Source organism: Canis lupus, chromosome 18, assembly GCF_048164855.1.
Source record: "Canis lupus baileyi chromosome 18, mCanLup2.hap1, whole genome shotgun sequence".
In the NCBI taxonomy this organism is placed as follows: domain Eukaryota; kingdom Metazoa; phylum Chordata; class Mammalia; order Carnivora; family Canidae; genus Canis; species Canis lupus.
Genome location: NC_132855.1, coordinates 56,787,549 through 56,806,199, shown reverse-complemented (window position 1 = coordinate 56,806,199; position 18,651 = coordinate 56,787,549). Strand labels below are relative to the sequence as shown.

The following is an 18,651-nucleotide window of genomic DNA, read 5'->3' as shown; positions in this document are numbered from 1 at the left end:
CAAACAAAATGAAAAGAAAATTTGGACACAGCACAGACCTTCATATCAAATATTAGGTAAGGTTAGCTACTCTAAGGATGATAATAGGGTAGATATTAGCCTAGAATGAGGAGATTGTTTAAAAAACGTTTTCTCCACTTTTTTTAAGTAAAAGAAACTATGTCTTTTGAACACACGACTTGACAGAAGTATTCTTTGTTTTTGTCCTTTCTCACAGAGGGCATTGTATTTATGATTCAAGCACACACCATGCCCCCTTTGACCTCTGTGCTTTGCTTCACTTCAGGATACACCCTTCACCTGGAATGCCCTTGCAGTGGTCTCCCACTTGCTTCAAATCCTTCTTTTTCAAGGTTGATTTGCATCCCTGTGCTTCAGTTTGCTCATCTGCAAAATGATGGGGCTTGAGTACATCTCTGAGACCTCTGATCTTTTCTGGTTCTGAAATTCTGTGAGTCTAGTGGCACTATAAGTTTCTTGTAGCCATACTCAAGCCCATTGCAATTTCCTCTAAAAATGGCACGCTCTTGAATTGTTGAGTACTTGGGGGTCATCCTGAGTTCTTTGGGGTCTTGTTCAAAAAAGCATCAGCTTGGAGTTAAACAGACCTTGGTGTGAGTCTCAGATTAGATGTTTATCATTCTGCGGCTTTGGACAAGTCACTTCTTCATATTTGGTAAGAAGATGGGATAAGGTATTTAAAGCACGTGGCACGTTGTAGCTTTTTAATAAAAAGCAGCTGTTAGGTAAGGTTCCTTCACATCTAATATTTGAAGGTTCTCTGGAAGTGCTGTGTAGTTAGAATAGTGGCCAGAGCACTTGCTTTGGAAGCTGGCCAACCTGGCTTTAGTTCTAGCTCTGCCTCTCACTAGGCTCAGTGGCCCTGGACAAGTCACTTTGATTAGGTTTCCTTGTTCAGTATGTTTAGATACTGCAGCCTGCTTGTGGTATACAAGCATTTAGTGTTTTGACAATGCTTAGTACTTACATGAGTAGTAGGTATTATTAGAGTTGTTCAAGGGAATGGGTATGTAAATTTACATTGATCTTAAAATGATTAAATAAGAGCATATTGTGCTCCCACAGGCATACCTAAAGATGTGGACTGAGAAAAAGGAGTCCTTAGTTCTGCAGCTGATTGCCTGTGTGATTTCCCTTTAGGCATTTTGTATAAATTTTTCAGCCGATCTTTGTATTTTTCCTAAAATACACCCTCTTGCCTTGCCTTGCCTTCCTCTCAAAACAGTCCTCTTGTTTCCCTCTGAGGCATGGGGAAGGATAAGCAACAATCTTGGTATCATAAGCGAGCCACTGTTTTTAGCTCAGTTGACTAAAGCGAGGTGCCGATGAGGCCCAAGCTTCAGCGTTGAACTGCAGATAGGTTCGTTCAACTTAGCTGAAGAAAACATTCCAGATTTGTCCAATTGTCTAATATTTATGTCATCACTCATAAGAAATGAGAGCGTAGCAGCAATTCACAGACTAAGTCACTGCTGGAAAACCAATTCTGCGTTCCACTGATAAGGATAGTAATTTCATCTTCATTTATCTTAATATAGGAAGAGTAACATTTAGTAAGCAACATAAGGCTTTCAGTAACTAGGCTGTGTTTATTAATAGATAATGTTTTCCCAGATTTTTTTTTTTTTTTTTTTTTTGCTGAAAATGTCCTCAATGGTTAGCAATTAAAGGGCCTACTTAACAATTTTAAGTTTAAAGTTTATTCTCACCTACCAGGTGTTATTTTCATGGTGTTTATTTCCTTTATCCTTCACAGTTGATAGCTTTCCCTCCACTTGCATAAAATCACTCATATTCTCATACCTAATTCCAGCTTCAAACCTAAAACAACTCATGGGTTGGATGAAAGGCCACCCTCTTGCCTTGCCTTCTTCTCCAAGTTTAAAATCATTTCTAGGGATAGAAAGACCAGGCATTTTCATTACTCATATTACATGTTCTTAATAGGATTTTTCTGAGCACCTGCTGTGCCTGTTTGGAAGGTATGCTTACCATTCAGTCTTTTCACTGGTTTATCTAAAACATCATAGCTGTGAGTGAACTCTTCCAGAGCAAATGTCAACTTCAATGAGTATCATTTTCAAAGTAATATTTATCAGGCTTTCCAGGCATCAAGGAAGCTCTGCAACTGGCCTTGAAGTTGCAAGCTGAAATTCATAGGAGCCATACATGCATGCAGTTGTATGGATCCTCACATGGGATGCGACTGATGCTTTGGGGAAGTATTGACAGTTGGGAGCCCCAAAATGAAAAGATTATTTAATGTGAGATATTGTTGAGGATTCTGGAGAGTGTATATTAACAGAGGCAATAAATCGGTCAGTCACTGGGAGTGTTGAGGGATGCTGTTGAGGTAATTTAGCTAACTGGTGGATGATTGGTTCCTTTCCAGTTTAGATTCTGTGACTCTTGGGCAGAGTACCCTGTTTAGCTTTATAGAACTTTTTTTTTTTTTTTTTTTTTTTAAAGCTTTCCAAGAGGGGTGCCTGGGTGTCTCAGTGAACCGTCTGTCTTTGGCTCAGGTCATGATCCTGAAGTCCTGGGATTGAGCCCTGTGTTGGGCTCCCTGCTCATCTGGGAGTCTGCTTGTCCCACTCCCTCTGCCTGCTTGTGCTCTCTCTCTCTGTCTCTCTCAAGTGAATGAATGCAATCTTTAAAAATCAATCAATCAATCAATCAATCTTTCTAAGATTTTAGACAGAAGTTCATTTCCATTAATGACAATTGCAAAGAAATACAAGTGGCAAATTACAAATGTAAGCTAAAAGTTACCATATAAACTTTATGTCTCTCTCTTCCCTCACCATGCCCTTAAGTAAGTATTTGGGAGTAATATCTTCTATATAATAATGGCAGTTTTGGGAACCTGTCTCTTAAAATGGTAGTTAAAAAAAGAAACCAGTACTCTTAAAAAAGATGACCTATGCTACATGAAGACCCAGTGAGAAAAATGAGTCTGAGTCCTTTAGTCAGTTTAAGACACATGGGGAAGAGATGAAGAAAAATAATGGAGGTGAGGGTGTGATTTATTTGTCTTAGGTGGTTCTAAACTTTCCTCTTAGAGAAGGGCAACTTAGAAGGAGTTCCCCTCCTCCTTTTACTCGGTTCCTTGGAAGTGGAAATACTTATCTTTGTCCCTCTCATGCAGCCTCCTGTTTCTGAGAATACTGGATTCTAGATTGGTGGGTGGTATATTTGTGCTCGTTTTAGATAAGACCAGCCAAGGGGGTTAGGAAGTTTTGAGTGGGAAGACTATAGAACGTAACACATCCTTTCCTCCTCTCTGGAACACATGTTGGTGTGGTAAGTGGTACAAACCAGAACTTAGTAAGCCCCATTTACTTAAATTTCTCTTTAGCAGCAGTAAAGAAGAGGACAGATAGAGTCCGTGGACTCAGTTCTGTGATGTTGGAAAGCCCTGGCCCTCTCCTCTTAGTTATCCCTTAGAGGAGAACAGTGGTTCTTTTAGTTCATGGATTATTGTAAATCTGTAAGCTACGGACTCGGCCCAGAACAATATTAATATGCAGTTTTGCATAAAGCTGAGGAATTAATCCATAGTCCATGGACCTCAGGGCATAATTGTAGTGTGTGTGTGACAGAATGAGAGAGCGTGAGAGTGAGATTTCACCATTCTTTGCTGCAAATACTTTTTGCACATGGTATTTGTCTTGATGGGGAGTGCAGAGAGGTCTGGAAACAGGTATTGTAGCTACAGATCTTTAAATAGGACAAAAGCTTTTTTTTTATTATTTTATTTTATTTTATTTTATTTTTTTGTCAAAAGCTTTTTTAACAGAAGTACCCTGTTTAAGGAAAGATATTTCCTGAAGAAGCTGCTTCTCTTACAGAGGGCTGCTTATCCAGCCCTTGCAGAAGCTTATGTCCTACCTCTGACCCCTTTTTGGGTCAGTTCACATCACAGAGAAGAGTCGCTCTGAAGGTCCAGATTGTGTGTATAACCCTGACCAGCATCTCTAAATCTTGTGAGCTGCTTCATGAGTACCCCAGTTCACAGAGGAGATCAGGTGAGTTGCCAGTCTGAACTTCTCTCTGCAACTGGAAGGTCAGCTCAGCTGGTATTAACTGGAGATACAGAGGATAATACGGCACGGCAATTTGCCTTTTAACAGCATAGCTGAGAATGTACTGGGGATAAGGCGACTCATGCGTGGAGCAAGCAGAGTTGCTACCGTAGGCTGCCATGGATGTACCTTTGGAAGGGCCAGAGGATCCACTTATAAAAGATTATAAGGACAAAAGAGGGAGGTTGACGCTCAGTGCAACCCTACAATATGTTTATCAACTCAAAAGATGAATTGTGCTTCTTCGCATGGCATGCTTGTAAATTTACTGAAATACGGTCAAAGCCTGCATTAGTAAATGTTTTGAGTTGATATTAGAACTTGACATTAAGTAGCAAGTTTTGAGACGTCAGGTAAGTCGCGAAAATAAAAAGAGACAGTGATGAGGCTAAAGAGATACTACACTTTACCCAAAGAGCATGCTTAGATAGGAATAAGCGAGCACTTTATATAATCATACTGGGACTTAGGTAGCTGCTTCTGGCAATAGATGTAGCCCAGCCTTCATGCACTGTGTAGCGAAGGAGCTCAGCACAAGCTCTGGTGAGTTGGTGAATGATCTAAGATGAAATGATTAGTCCAAATCCCCATGGCTGGAGCTGTATTCGTAGTGACTTTACCAACTCTGTGTGTAGCATGTCACAGTTTATGATGCACCTGGAATCCTTCTTATAACTGCAGGTGTAGGTGTTCTTCAGTTTCAGACGAGGAAAATGAGGCTGATGGAGATGACTTCCTTGGGATTGTATAGCTAGGAGGTGGCTGGTGCTTTTTCCTCTCTTTGGGTCTGCCTTTAGTTTTACTCTCAAGGAATGATACTTTGGAGGCTGCGTTAGTTTCTGGAAGGACTTTTGTAGTATTCATTTTGAAAGAAGCAATAGGTCCTGGCAATGTATGAATTTTGAGAAGTAGATGAAGTGGTATCCAGAAGAAAGGGTGGCCTGTCATCAATACAGGTGAAGGTTTACGGCCAACACTTGATTTTTAGCAAACACATTCACTTTCTGATTGGGTAGAATATATATTTAGTGTAGCTGTAATTCTTTGACTTTGGCCTGAACTATAGAAAAATAAATCAAAATACAAAATTTTATATAGATGTATGTTATATCAAATTAATGTACATTAGCTTTAAACAAATCATATTAGAAATGTAACGTACAATATGTTATATATAATAGTATATAATATGGTAGTATATGATATGTAATATATATAGTGTTTATAGCATACTATGTTAAAATAGCTTATAAATATATAATATGTAGTTGAATGAGCTCTATATTCATTATGTATCGATTAAAATAGCTTTAAGATTCTAAAATTTAGTAAAGCTTATTTAATCTCCTTGACAGGAAGTGAATTTATTTTATCACATAGGATTGAAGGGGTGTATTATTTAACAGAGGAAGCATTGGACTAGAGATTGGTGGTTACTGCTTATCCTGATGCTACCAGAAATTGGATGTTACTCAGAACTATTTTTTTTCTCACCTGTAAATTGTGAGAGGATTGTAGTCAATCTTAAGAGTTTTTTCCTAAGATATATCTCAGCTTTGCAGGTGCATTTCAGTAGCAATGTCAGTGGCTGTCAGTTGTTAGAATAGAAGCAACTGGCCCTAACATCTTCAAATAGAAAGTCCCTTGACATTGTCCTTTCTAACTTCCATTTCTCTTCCAAGAGGAGTCTTAGAATTTTCTTCCAGAGACCCCAGCTTTTGAGCTGTAGTCTTTCCATTAACTGTCTCCCCTGCATTCTGGTCTGGCTCCTGGGATATAAGTAACCGCTCAGGTACAGACTGTTTTGTATCACAAAGACCTTAAGTAGTGCTTGGCCTACTAAACATTTGGTAAATGATTCAGTAATATACAGGAGCTCACAGTTTTGTGGAAAGGCAAATACTTGTTCTGTCGTTGGACTGCCATGTTGGAGATTTGTGCACGGTATAGTGAGGCACCAATAAGGGTGGCCTCAGGCAGGCAGAGTTGGAATGGAGTGGGGAACCGATTAGGTCAGAGAAGGCTTTAGGATGTTTGAATCGGATTTTGAAAGGTGATTCCCTCCCATGAGGCCAGGGGAGAAGGCAATGTAGCCATGTATAAAGGCAAAGAGACGGCCTCCAATAAGTAGCTGGTGTGGGTGGAGAACAAAGTAAGAAGTATTAAAGCAGAGGCTATGGAAATTGAGGTTGGAGAATTAGGCATCACCAAATGATGTGGAAGTCTTGAATGCCGTGGAGAAGAATTTGGACTTCTCTGTCAATAGAAGGTATGAAGGATTTTGAAGCTGGGCATTGCCATAGTCAGATTTGCATTTTAGGGAGATTATTGATGGTACCATGAATTAGGGCAGGGGAGATAGGATGGCAGAAGAAATGTATTCATTAAATATTTCGGGGTTGAGAAATTGATAGCCAAGAGAATGAGGGAGAACGAAGAGTCAAGGCTAAGCCTTATGTTCTGATTTAGAAAGCTGGGTGGAGGTGGTATCATTAATGAGATAAGGAAAGCAAGAGGAAGAGGAGATTTTGGCAAATGTGAATTCAGTTTAGGACATTTTGGGCGTGAGGTGCTTGTGGTCTGTCCAATAGGATGTGTCCTTTAGACAATGCAGTCTAGCTTTTGGGATTCAGGTCTTGGGCTGGTGATAAAGGATTTAGAATTCACTAATTTATCAACTGCAGTTAAAAGTCGAGGGAGTGGATGAGATAACCAATGAGAGTAGTTAGAGCGAGAAGAGAATAAAGGCAAAGGAGCGAATGTGGGTCCTTCTGGCATTTAAGGGTAGGCAGGCAAGGGGAATCCTGCAACAGATGTAAGATGTGGCCAGAGTCCTAGGGCAGTCTGGATAGTGGGAGGTCAGAAAAGCCAAAAGGGGTTTCCAGAAGAGGACAGTGACCAAAGGTGTTAGATGCTAAAAGGGAAGTTAGGTGTTTTATAAATGTAAATATAAACGGTATTTATTTACATAAATATAAAAGGTTACTTGTTTGGTCATTTTTGACTTTTACAAAAACACCACTGTATGGGGTTATAAGCTAGACGGTGGTGAGTCAAGGAAGTGGAAGTTGGATACAGGAAAGGGTTCACCCAGGTACATGGTTCAGAAGCCTGGATGTCCTGAGGACTCCTGCTTTGCTTCCACATCTAGTCAGATGCTGAGTCTGGCAGTGAAGCAGGGTACCTGAATGGGTCCTTGGGACTCAGATTTCTGGGTTTGAATCCTGGCTCCATTACCAATAAAATGTAAAATCAAGAGCAAGGTATTTAATCTGGCCGTGCTTTAGCTTCTCACCTATACAGCGGAGACCGTAAAAGTATCTATTTCCCATGATAGTTAAAGATTAAATGAGTCCAGTGTTTTGTTTAGTGTAATGCCTGGCACATAATAAGCACTTAGTGAATGTTAGCTAGTTTAAATCCTAAATATCTTTTGAATGTGTTCCCTTTGGATTATCATAATAGTTTTTTTCCCTTAAAACAGCTTTATTATATAATTTACATATTTTAAAACTCACCTGTTTCTGTGTACAATGCGTTCCAATAAATTTACTGAATTGTGCAACCATCAGCACAATCCAGTTTTCAAACATTTTCGTCAAACCAATAAGATCTGTCCTGTCCTTTTATAGTTAATCCCCATTCCTACTCTAGCCTTAGGTATCTACGTCTCTACTTTGTATCTATGCAGAGTTGCCTTTTTCTGGGCATTTCATATAAAGGGAATTATACAGTATGTGGCTTTTTGTGCCTGGCTTTCTTCCCTTAATTATTGTTTAGGTCTATACATATCATAGCATGTATCAGAACTTCTTTTTATTGCGGACTTGTATTCCATTGTATAGATACCTAATGTTTTATTTATCCATTCGCCTGTAAATGGACATTTGCTTGGTTCACTCCTGCTATATTATGAGTAATGCTGCCATGAACATTCCTGCACAAATCTTTGTGTGGACATATGCTTAATAGCTTCTTAATTGGTCCTTTAGCTTCCTTCAGGGGTCCTCCTGCTTCTGTTCTTGTCCCACTCCAATCTGTTCTCTACGCTGTAGCTGGAGTGATCTTTCTAAAATGTAAGTCTGATCTTGTCACTGCCCTGCTTAAAATCCTTCAGGATCAGTTCAAACTGTTTCACTTAAGGGGTTTACTAAGAGTCTTCAAGAATCTAAAATCTCATTTCTCTCTCCACCTTCTCTCATCGGTTCCCTCTCCCCTGCCCCAGCTTCTTGCTTCAGTCGTTCTTGCATTCATTCATATTGTTTCAATAATTTGTTTAGCCATTCATCCAATTAACCAGGCTTATTGAGGCTCGGGGGATATAGTAGGAGAGCCAAATGTTAGCTTTCATGGAGCTGCCTTTTGAGTGTAAAAGGCAGACAAACAAGAATGCCTCACATAGTGGTAAGTGCAATAAAGAAAATAGACAAGAATGGTATGATAGTAATTCCAGGGCTGAGGACTCTCAGAGTCTCCACCTTATTGCCAGCTGCCTACTTGTTATCTGTGCTTAGTGTCTAATGGCAGCAAGCTGTTCCTTCTCCTCTATACCTGCCATGTGTTCCCTCTTCTTGGAGTACTCCTAGGCTAAGTCTTCTCTTCTTAAGGCCTGTTTATCTTTCCCCAGCCCCAGTCCTACACCCAAAGCCTGGCTAGATGTCCTGTCCCATATGCTTTCTGGAGACTTCCATTTTAGGCTGGCTGACTCAGGTGGTGCCCTTCGCATTACATTTCAGTGCCTGATGATGGTTTCTTCTCCTCCACTTCAAGCAACTTGATGACTATTGAATACCCCAAATCTAGTCTAGTGTCTGGCACAGATTTGGTACATAATAAAATTTGTTGAAAGACCAATTTTTTGTGATTAGCTTGAACAGGAGGGAGGGAAGGATACCATTTCCTTTGGGACTAGAGGGAAGGAAGGAGCTAAGACCTGTTGCTTGCAAAATTAATTTGTAGGATTAGGGGAGGAAAGTTGGCGTTTTTCTGGGCTTACATTTTCTCAGAGATTACAATTTGGTGCACTGTATAAAATGAGGAAAGGAGTTCTTTATAATGAGCTATTAGCAGTGCATTCGAAGAAATAAAGAAATAGTGCTGTGGGGTGCATCTTGAAATCTTACAACTGTTCTTTCTGGCTTTTAGTTTCGTAACTTAGATTTCTTCAGGCCATTTGTTTCACATATTGATGTGGATGACTATGTTACTTGGATGCTATGGTACTATTTCCTTTCTTGTTTTTTTATAATTGATTTTATTTTGATGTGCCTTTTCAGCTTTCGGAAAATGTGATTGATCGTATGAAGGAAACCTCCCCATCTGGTTCGAAGTCTCAGCGGCATTCCAGTGCTTATGGTGCCTCAGGTATTTTGAAGTTTTAATTTTAGAATTTTTAGAGGGAAAACTGTAATGATAAAAGTTTATTTGATTCGCCAAATTCTTCTGCATGTCTTTTTGCTTATTGTTACTTGGGTGTTTGGTTTTTTTATATACAGAGTATTAGAAAGCAGTACTAGGGTTTCTTTTAAAACATTTTGCATGAAAAGGAGAATAAATCGATTTTCAAACAGTCTTGGTAGAATTTTTTTTTCTGATCCAGCTTCTGAACCCTCTGTTAAGCTTTGGCAGGTTACTTCATGTCTTTTGTGTAAAATGAATTACCTAAAGGGATATTAGAGAAAAAGGAGTAAATATTTATAATAAAATATTGAACTTAGAAAATATTGATTTACTGTTTGCAAATTGTGAACTATCTCCAATGCTTTTATTTCCTAATCGATTTCTTCTGAGTTTATAAACAGTTTATTTCTTCTCAGTCTTCATTATTGATGAAAATAAGATGTTAAATTTGACATCTACAGAGAATTACTAAGCCTCATTTTATTTATGTATCCCATGGGTAAGACTATCTCCCTTTTCTTTGCTTCCCCCTCCCCGTCCATTTATTCATCCAACAGGTATTTATTGAGCACCTGCTATGTGTCTGTTACTGTTCTTGTTGCTGCCCAGTTTGATGGATGGACGGACATACTGTTTATTGGGGGAATGGTAATGAGAAAATAATCGAGATGATTAATCTTGGACTAAGCAGTTTCTGTATTTATTAGAAAGGGTGTTGTATGGTAAATCTGCCTCCAGACTGAAATACATTGAGAAAGATGGGATGCTGCCCAAATGCCATTCACCTGGGGACAGTTGTGACCTTACTAATCATTAGTTGTAACCATGAATTGAGCTTCCGATATGTTTAAGACAGAGGGTAAGAGATGAGTAAGAAATAGTTGGGTAAGAAGTAATGAATAAGAAGTAGTTCTTAAGAAACTCCTTGTTCAGTGGGGGGTGTGAAGAGGGGTTCACCATTTATTAATGTTAAAAGTAACCTCTCCCTCCTTGCTGGAAACCCTTTCTTTGGCTTCTTCCCACCCTTCCAGTATCTTCAGCCTGGTTGTCTTTGCCAAATTCCACTAAGTAATCTCATCTGAATGTATGGCTTTGGAATGGTAACGTCAATGCCTGAGGCTCCCACAGCTATATCCCTAGCCCTGACCTCTCCCTGAAACAAAATTTAGACAGCTGCTTACTTGAAATCTCTGCTCTCAGATCTTCAACTTAACATATCCAAAAGAAGCCTTTCTCTTCTTCCCCAGACTTGCTTTTCTCTTCTCTCCCAGTAAATGACACAGGTGGGCAAGTCCCAAACCTGGGTCCCATCCTGTCCTTACTCCTTACCTTAGGCCTTTAGCCAGTCTTGCCCCATCCATCTTCACAACACATCTTCTATGACCCTTTCACATCATGGCTGCAGCCCTGATCCAGACAACCAGCGTCTCTCACCTTGCCTTCTTAGGAGCCTTGTAACTGGCTCCCTGTTTCCTCTCTCATCCCCTTACATTTTGCCATGCACACGGAGGCCTTAGTCTTGGGGAAAAAATTAGCCCATGTCGCATCCTGGTCCCTGTCACATACCAGTCCATGTCACATCCCATGTCACATGGTACATGGAATACTATTTAAACAGCTTTCCTTGGCCTCTGAGGCACGCCATGCCTGGACCCTTTCTGTTTTCCATTTCATCATTTATCATCTCCTATCACTCTTCTTTTACTTATGCACAGTGGCTGCCATCTCCACCAGAAGATAAACTCCAGGGACCTTGTCACTTGTCCCTTGTCTGTCTGTTCACAGCTGAATTCCCAGCTCCTGGAATAGTTCTTAGTGCTTAGAGTTGAATTGCTTTAAGGCAGATGATATTTTACACACACACACACACACACACACACACACACACACATATATTTTTAGAGAGCACATATGCATGTGTAAGTGGGGGAGGGGAGAGATGGAGAGAATCTCCCGCAGGCTCCACACCCAGCATGAAGCCTGACATGGGGCTCAATCTGACGATCCTGAGATCATGACCTGAGCCGAAATCAAGAGTCTGGACGCTTAACTGACTAAGCCACCCAGGTGTCCCCATTATACATTTTGAAAGTAGCTACTCATGATCATTCTGGAATATAATTCTATAAATTTAATTCAGATGACATTTATTGAATGCCCACTATTGTGCAAATAAGGTTGGTATTTTGAGAGGACACAGAAGCAAACAAACAAAAAACCAAAAACCCTCTCCTTTCAAAACGTTCAGGGATTTTGGAGGGAAACAACTAAGTATATGACAAGACTATAAGAAAGATAGAAGCATGAGAGAAACCTAGAAGATATTAAAATTAAGTATATCAAGAATAATTTTTGGTGTGTGGATGTTTTTTAAATTGGAGTTTGATCTAAAATACGATTTTTTCTAGGTAGATTTCTTTTCTGCCTGCTGTGTTAGGGAGATAGGATAATAATGGTGAAGAAATAATGAAGCGATAGTGATAAATTATACTTAAATAATGTTATTTGTGTGCCAGCACTGTGCTAAATCCTTTGTCTTACTTGATCCTTATAATTCTATGAGGAAGGGACTGTCACTAACCCATTTTACACAGAAGGAAACTGAGACTTGACATGATTAGTTTTCCTGCCCAAAGTCACAGAGCTGGTAAGCAATGGAGGCGACAGTTGAATTCAAGCCTGTTTGACTGTGAGCCCCTCTGTTTTTTTATAATCTGCAGGTCACCTTGCTAATTTCTGTGGGAGGAATGTGACAGAGTCTAGTTGGAGGGAAAGGGCTCCCTTCTAGTGACATGCTGCTTGGGTTTAGGAAAGAACCTTCTTTCTGTCTGTAAGCGATTGTTGCCTCTTCCGGCTTTTCCCCACTTTGGTTCTCATTCAATAATGTGAAAGGAGAGAAGGTGTTTTCCTTCTCTGGTTGGTTTCCTGAACTGACACGTTGAGAGGGTGGGTCTGCGTGGGGAGGTGCTCCATGCCTGCTCACGGTCTGGCCTGCGGGGCGTGACCTGACACTGGTGTATCTGAGGGAGCCATCACTGCCCATTCCTAGGTTTGACCTGACTGATGAACTCTGGTGCGCGACCAGCCTGGGCACTGAAAACTCTTCGAATGCCACCTTGTGTTTGGTGGTCAGGCTAGAACTGAATGCTGAGTGGTGGCCCCTAATCACCTGGGGCTGTGAAGATTCAAATTAAAATGGATTAAAATGAAATAAATTGAGATTTTAGTTCATCAGTTGTACTAGTTGCATGTCAGTGCTCACTACACGCAGTGTAGGACACTTTCATTGTTGCAGAATGTTCTATTGTGCAGTCTAGTCTAGAACATCAGGGCATGCCATTGTGAGCTCCATCACATGATTTTAATGATGTGACTGAGGTCGTGGAACTTGATGGCACTGTGTGTTTGTGAATCTTGTTGCCTGCCTTTCCCACATCCCAGCTCCTCTCCAAGGATTGTGGGTAAATGGACACTTCAGGGAATATTTCCCTGGGTGTACTATCTTCACTGCAGTCTGTAGAAGCTTCCTGACCTGTGTGTTACGGGTGTATTGGAGGTATTGATTCCTTGGACTCCCAAGTAGCTGAGGAACACCTGTACCCTCATGTTCCACACAAATTGTGGAAAATTGCTTTTTCTGTCTGTACCACGATGTGGTATATAATGTGGCCCTCTGAGTAGAATATATCCCTAATCTATTCCAGCCCAACTCTGGAAAAGAACCTACATCTGATGTGCTGTTTTGAAATGATCTTGCCCTTAGGTTAGGAGTGCAATTAGACTATGATTGTGCAAATTAACAGAGATTTATTCTTAAAATAAAAAAAAAAAAGTTTGTAAAGTAGAAAGCCTCAAAGTTTGTTCTTTTCTGCGTTTCTCTCGTTTGGGGGTTTTAGTTAGTACTCAGTTATAGATTTAAGATTTATAATTTAGATGTATTATGAAATAATTTTTCAAGTCTACAGAAATATATTGATAAAAATGTCACCAGCCTTTTCTACATTTTTCAGTGTCAAGCAAATTATATATTAAATGTGAGTTGAATTTTTAGTATTCATTAAAATGCCTTCTTCCTCATAGGATTCTAATTCATACCAGCCCTAGGCTATTCATATGTGTGAATATAGGGCAATGCATTTGATGGACTGAGAGCCTGAGGACTTCTGTATTATAGGAACTAAGTTTTGTTGTATATATAGTTTTGAAAATATAATTTACGCTATAAGGAAGTGAGTTCCTCTAAAGATTTTATTGAAACTATTTTTTTTTTTTTTTTTTTTGCCAAACCTTGAACCAGATCAATGAGTCGTTGCAATAAGTATTTGCATGTAAAGCTGTTCAGGCAAAATAATATAATACGTGACACACAGCAGATTGTAATGCCACTTTAATAAATGAATGTGCTTTAAAGAATTTAACTGTGTCCTCACTGCCTCAAATTCTTCACTGTGTTGTGTGTTATCTCAACTATGTTGGCTTGCTTTTACACCAGGGAATTTTTTTTTTAGGCTGTCTTAAAGGGATGCCACTTGTACATAGTTAAAATCTGACCTTTTCATTAACATCTCACATCTTTTGATTTTAAAAACCAGAGTTGGATATTGATTTTCTTCATTTCCACCCTGATTCTTTAGTTTTTCTGGCTTACAGTGAGGTCACACCTTTCGTGTTTGACCCTATCTAATGTTGAGAAAACTCTGTCCCCAAATCAATAGGAAAAAACCAGGTAGAAAATGATTTCAGGAGGCTATCTGTTGGTTTCCTAAGCCATGAGCAACCAGATTAAAATGATGAATCTGGAAAAAAAGACAAATGAACTCACTTTTGTTATTATTCTCACTGTGCAAGTTTCTCTGCACATTTCTTGTCATTGTGAAAAATAAAGATTTGCCGATTGGTGTTAAGTACATCACTGAGATCACAAAGTATTTGGCAGCCTTAACAAATTGCAGGAAACCAATTTAAGCTGGAAATAGCACAGCCTAAACTAAACAGCCAATTTAGGGAAATAGATTCATCTATATGTTTTTTGTGTTTTTCTCGTAGAATCTGGCCCTCTTAGTTATTTTTAAGCAGGTCTTTATGGTCTATTTAGACATAACAAAGTAGGGAGAGTTCACAGTAAAAAGTTGTGCTTGTTCCTTTGACTTGAGTTACAAGAGCAGAAGGGAGTTGCCATATTTAGGTTTCCAACTTTTAATACATGAAACTTTGTTGATGACAGTTTCTCAACTCTGCACTTTTTGTGCCATAATAGATAATTTGTCTGACAATTCCTAAAAGGAAGTTATGTGTACACTATTGACTTAAAGATTTTAAATCAAATTCTCTAGTCAGTATACTCTGTTCTTAAAAATAAATCCATGGTCTACGTTTAATGGATGGTTGAACTCATATTGTTAATTCCACGCGTCAACAAGTACTAGCACGACAGCAATCTTGGGCTTCAAGGAATTGTTAATTTGGTCAAAACCTATTTAACAGGGGCGCCTGGGTGGCTCAGTGGTTGAGCGTCTGTCTGCCTTTGGCTCAGGGTGTGATCCCCTGGTCCCAGGATCAGGTTCCACATTGGGCTCCCTGCATGGAGCCTGCTTCTCTCTTTGCCTGTGTCTCTGCCTCTCTCTTTCTCTGTGTCTCTCATGAATAAAAAAACAAAACAAAACCAGAAAAACAGAAACCTATTTAACATTACAGTGTAGTTGGTAAGTAGTAATTTAGTGCCCTTTACCCACTCGGTTAATATTTTTGAGTTAGTGAATAAATCTGTAAGGGAGATAGAATATGTAGGAAGTGTAGAAGGTGTTATAGGAACTCAGAGAAAAAGGTCAGCTTGGGCCAACAGGTCACCAGAGGAGGTGGGGGTGCTGGTATCAGTCCACAGACCTGAATAATAAAGATGAAGGGTACGGGTAGGGGGTCTCATGGGAGGGAAGGTTGAGGAAGTTAAGGAATTTTCTTTTATCCTGTAGGGCTTAGTGGCTACTGAGCACTTCCATTTAATTTCAGGATGCAAGTATAAAAAGTTGCATTCGTTGCTACTTTTCAGATATAGTCAGATATTAATAATGCTTTTCTGTCTAAAACTGCAGTGCTAATTTTCTCATTGATATTTTTGTGTTTAACAAATCTAAATAGTAAGAATATATGTTTTCTCCTAGAGTACTAAATAAAATCATTTTCATGAAGAGATAGGCAGCTCTGTAAGCATTTTTTATTTGTCCTTAATTGGCCCTATGGCAAAAAGAAAAAAAAGGAAAAAAACAAAGTTGCCCTGTTTGAGGCAGTGTAGGGCACAACAGATTTCTGAGGAGGGCCGGTGAAATGATGCAAATGGGTTCTTGGATATACACAGGATATTTTAGAAATCAGAGATAGAGAAGACCAAGCACAATGGAGATAGAAGAGGCAAAGGCAACAAAGGACGTGGGAGGATCTGGTGCCTGAGGCCTTGGGGCTGGTTTGTGGCAGTTCTGGACTAAGAACCTCAGTCCTTGCTGCTCCTGGTCTAGGGAAAAGCTCCAGCAGTAGAGGAAGGGAATTAGAGAGAGATTCTTAGTAGGCTCTGAAATGTCAGTGAGTCACACCTTCCAGCAGTTTTTTGTGACTTAGGACTTCTGCCCTTTGGTTTCCAAGTTAACTGATTGACCACTGGCTGAGCTGCTTTTTATGAAATCTTTGGAGGCCCCTGCCCTGTGACTGGTGTAGCATAATTGCATTAGTGCTTCCAGGGTATATGAAATCAAGTAGGTCAGAAATTTTTTACTTGTTCGTTGGTTACTAGAAAGAAGCAGCTGTTTTGTTAGGTGCCTTGCATTCTGCAGATTAGAAATAAAATAGCACCATGGAGTCCCAGTCCTCAGGAGCTGGAAGGAAGGAAGGTCAGTGACCACAGGGAAAAAAGAGAGAAAAATCTATATGATAGAAGTGCTCCACTTTTTTTTTTTTTTTTGCTGTGGTTAGAGTTTGACACTGAAGTGAATTGTGGGACAGCAGATTGTATTTTCTCATAGAACAAGTGTTGTTATTGGGCATAACAATCAAGTAAATCATGGCTATCTCCAATGATAAACCACAAAATGAAAACAACACTGAAGTATAAATTTTATAATTATGCTTCAAGATTTATAAAATATCAGCCATTGTTTATAAACAGCTCTAATGGATTAGAAAGTGCAGGACATAGGATACATAAAATACCATCTTTGATTTAAATTTAATATGTCAGTTGTAAAATAAGTCCTTGATTAACAGTATTTCTGCCTTTCTTAGATTTGGTAGACTTCGAGGGCATCATCTGGATGGTCCAGTTCTCTTAAAATATATTGCCCAAGAGTTTCAAATGTATATTTTTCTACTGAAAGCTGAGGTATTCAAAATCAATCCATTGACCCTTCTAGCTGTCGACCAAATAGTAGGTTGTTGTTGTTGATGATGATGTTTTCCCGTGTAAAAAAAATTGTAAAAAATAAGGTTTGATCCAGCATTTCATTTCTGCCTCTACCCCTTTCCTGTCCACCTGGTTTATTCAGAATTACATGTCCAGTACTCTGTATCAGGCCAAATCAGTGCTACCAGGGGACAATAAGTGCTTTTAAGTTCCCTTTTAAACCTGTTCTGCCCCCAGGGCTACTTGACACTTTGTTGACAGCTGTCACCTTGCTTGAGTGTTTCTTGAAAAGCCTCGGGAACTCGTGGATCATTATAGTGAGGCTCTTCAAAGTTTTTCATAGAATTGCTGTGGCATGCTTAAGACAGTAGTCTGGTTCTGCATGCCCTGGTTCCCCTGACTGAGTGGTTAATTGGAATATGGGTTTTCATTAGCTAGCACCAGATGATTGGAGCTTGAAATTACTTTACAAGGTGGTAATGGCAACTTTCTCCTTACTTACAGGCATACGGTAGTTAGGATATCTCACAGATCATATAATGGGGAGATAGAGGCTGCAGGAAGCCCCTGTATGTTGGCTTTGTTGGCAGGACCCATTTACTTTGTCAAATGAGCCAGTGCTGCTGTTTAACTCTTCAATTCATGCTCCCTTGCTCTTACTTCTTTTGCTGGGCCTGCCCCCCTTGTGGCTGTAGGCCTTGCAGGGGACACCCCAAGCCTCACTGTGTATTAGATGAGTCCAACACGCCTTGCTTTCCCATTTCCCTTCTTATGATTTCAAGTTAGGCAGTTTCTCCCATCCCTGGTGTCATCGCCCCAGCAGCTACCATCCTCTCTCTCCTGCCAGGTTCTAATACTCTCTTGCTTGGGGCACTAGCCTTCAGCCTTGTGGTTCCTAGTTTCTTCTCACTGCCAGAGTGTAGAACCAATCATGCCATTCCTCTGTTTAATGCCTGACAGGTTCCACTTCCTCACAGGATGATCTTAATTTTTTAAAAAGATTTTATTTATTTATTCATGAGAGACCCAGAGAGAGAGGCAGAGACACAGGCAGAAGAGAGGGAGAAAGAGACTTCCCATGGAGATCACATCTGAGCCAAAGGTAGACACTCAGCCACTGAGCCACCCAGGAGCCCCTAAATTTCTTTTACATAGCCAGCATGTCCTGCACAATCCCTCTGCTGCTTTATCCCCTCCCTCCACTCCCAGATCCACCTGCCTCATGTCAAATTCTCTCTAGTCCCCCTGAAGTTCTTGAATGCCCTTGAACCTGTCCCCCTTGGATTTTTGAACTATGCATGAACTTCTGTGCCAACGCTGTTCCTGCAGCGCTCTGCTCCAGTCCCAGCCCCAGCCCCACCCTGGCCTCACCTCCTTGTCTTTTATCTGGCTGACTGTCCCTCCTTGTTCACATGGCTGCCTGGACATCACAGACTCTGGGAGGTTTGTCTGACTCCAGGTCTGGGTTAGATGCCCATCCTGCAAGTCCCCTGTCCCTGAACAGTGCCCCGTGTGTGTTTCTCCTCTCATCCCAGTGCTTGTCCCGAAATGTTGTGCTTGCCCATATATGGGCCCTGTCCCCCAGATAGCACAGCTTGTCTTCACTGGGGGAGGGGGGTCCTCACAGGACCCCCGTCTGTGGTACTTCTCCCTGTACTTTCCCTTGCCTTGGTGGTGACCTGTCTCTGCTGGGGTGAAGAGCCATTAGAGGTCTCTCTTTGTTGTAGGTAAACATTGATCTGTGGAGGGTGAGCTGGT

The 18,651-nt window shown here is 40.3% G+C and overlaps 1 protein-coding gene across 2 annotated transcripts in view; it reads left to right on the top strand.

Annotated features, from left to right (window-relative positions):
* The window catches only part of CHCHD3 (coiled-coil-helix-coiled-coil-helix domain containing 3), a 277,973-nt gene that overhangs the window by 1,688 nt on the left and 257,634 nt on the right, over positions 1 to 18,651 (top strand). For both annotated transcript variants that reach the window (XM_072784616.1, XM_072784615.1), the window contains exon 2: positions 9,383 to 9,470. In XM_072784616.1, the coding sequence (XP_072640717.1) occupies positions 9,383 to 9,470 (88 nt within the window). The remainder of the gene's footprint in view (positions 1 to 9,382; positions 9,471 to 18,651) is intronic.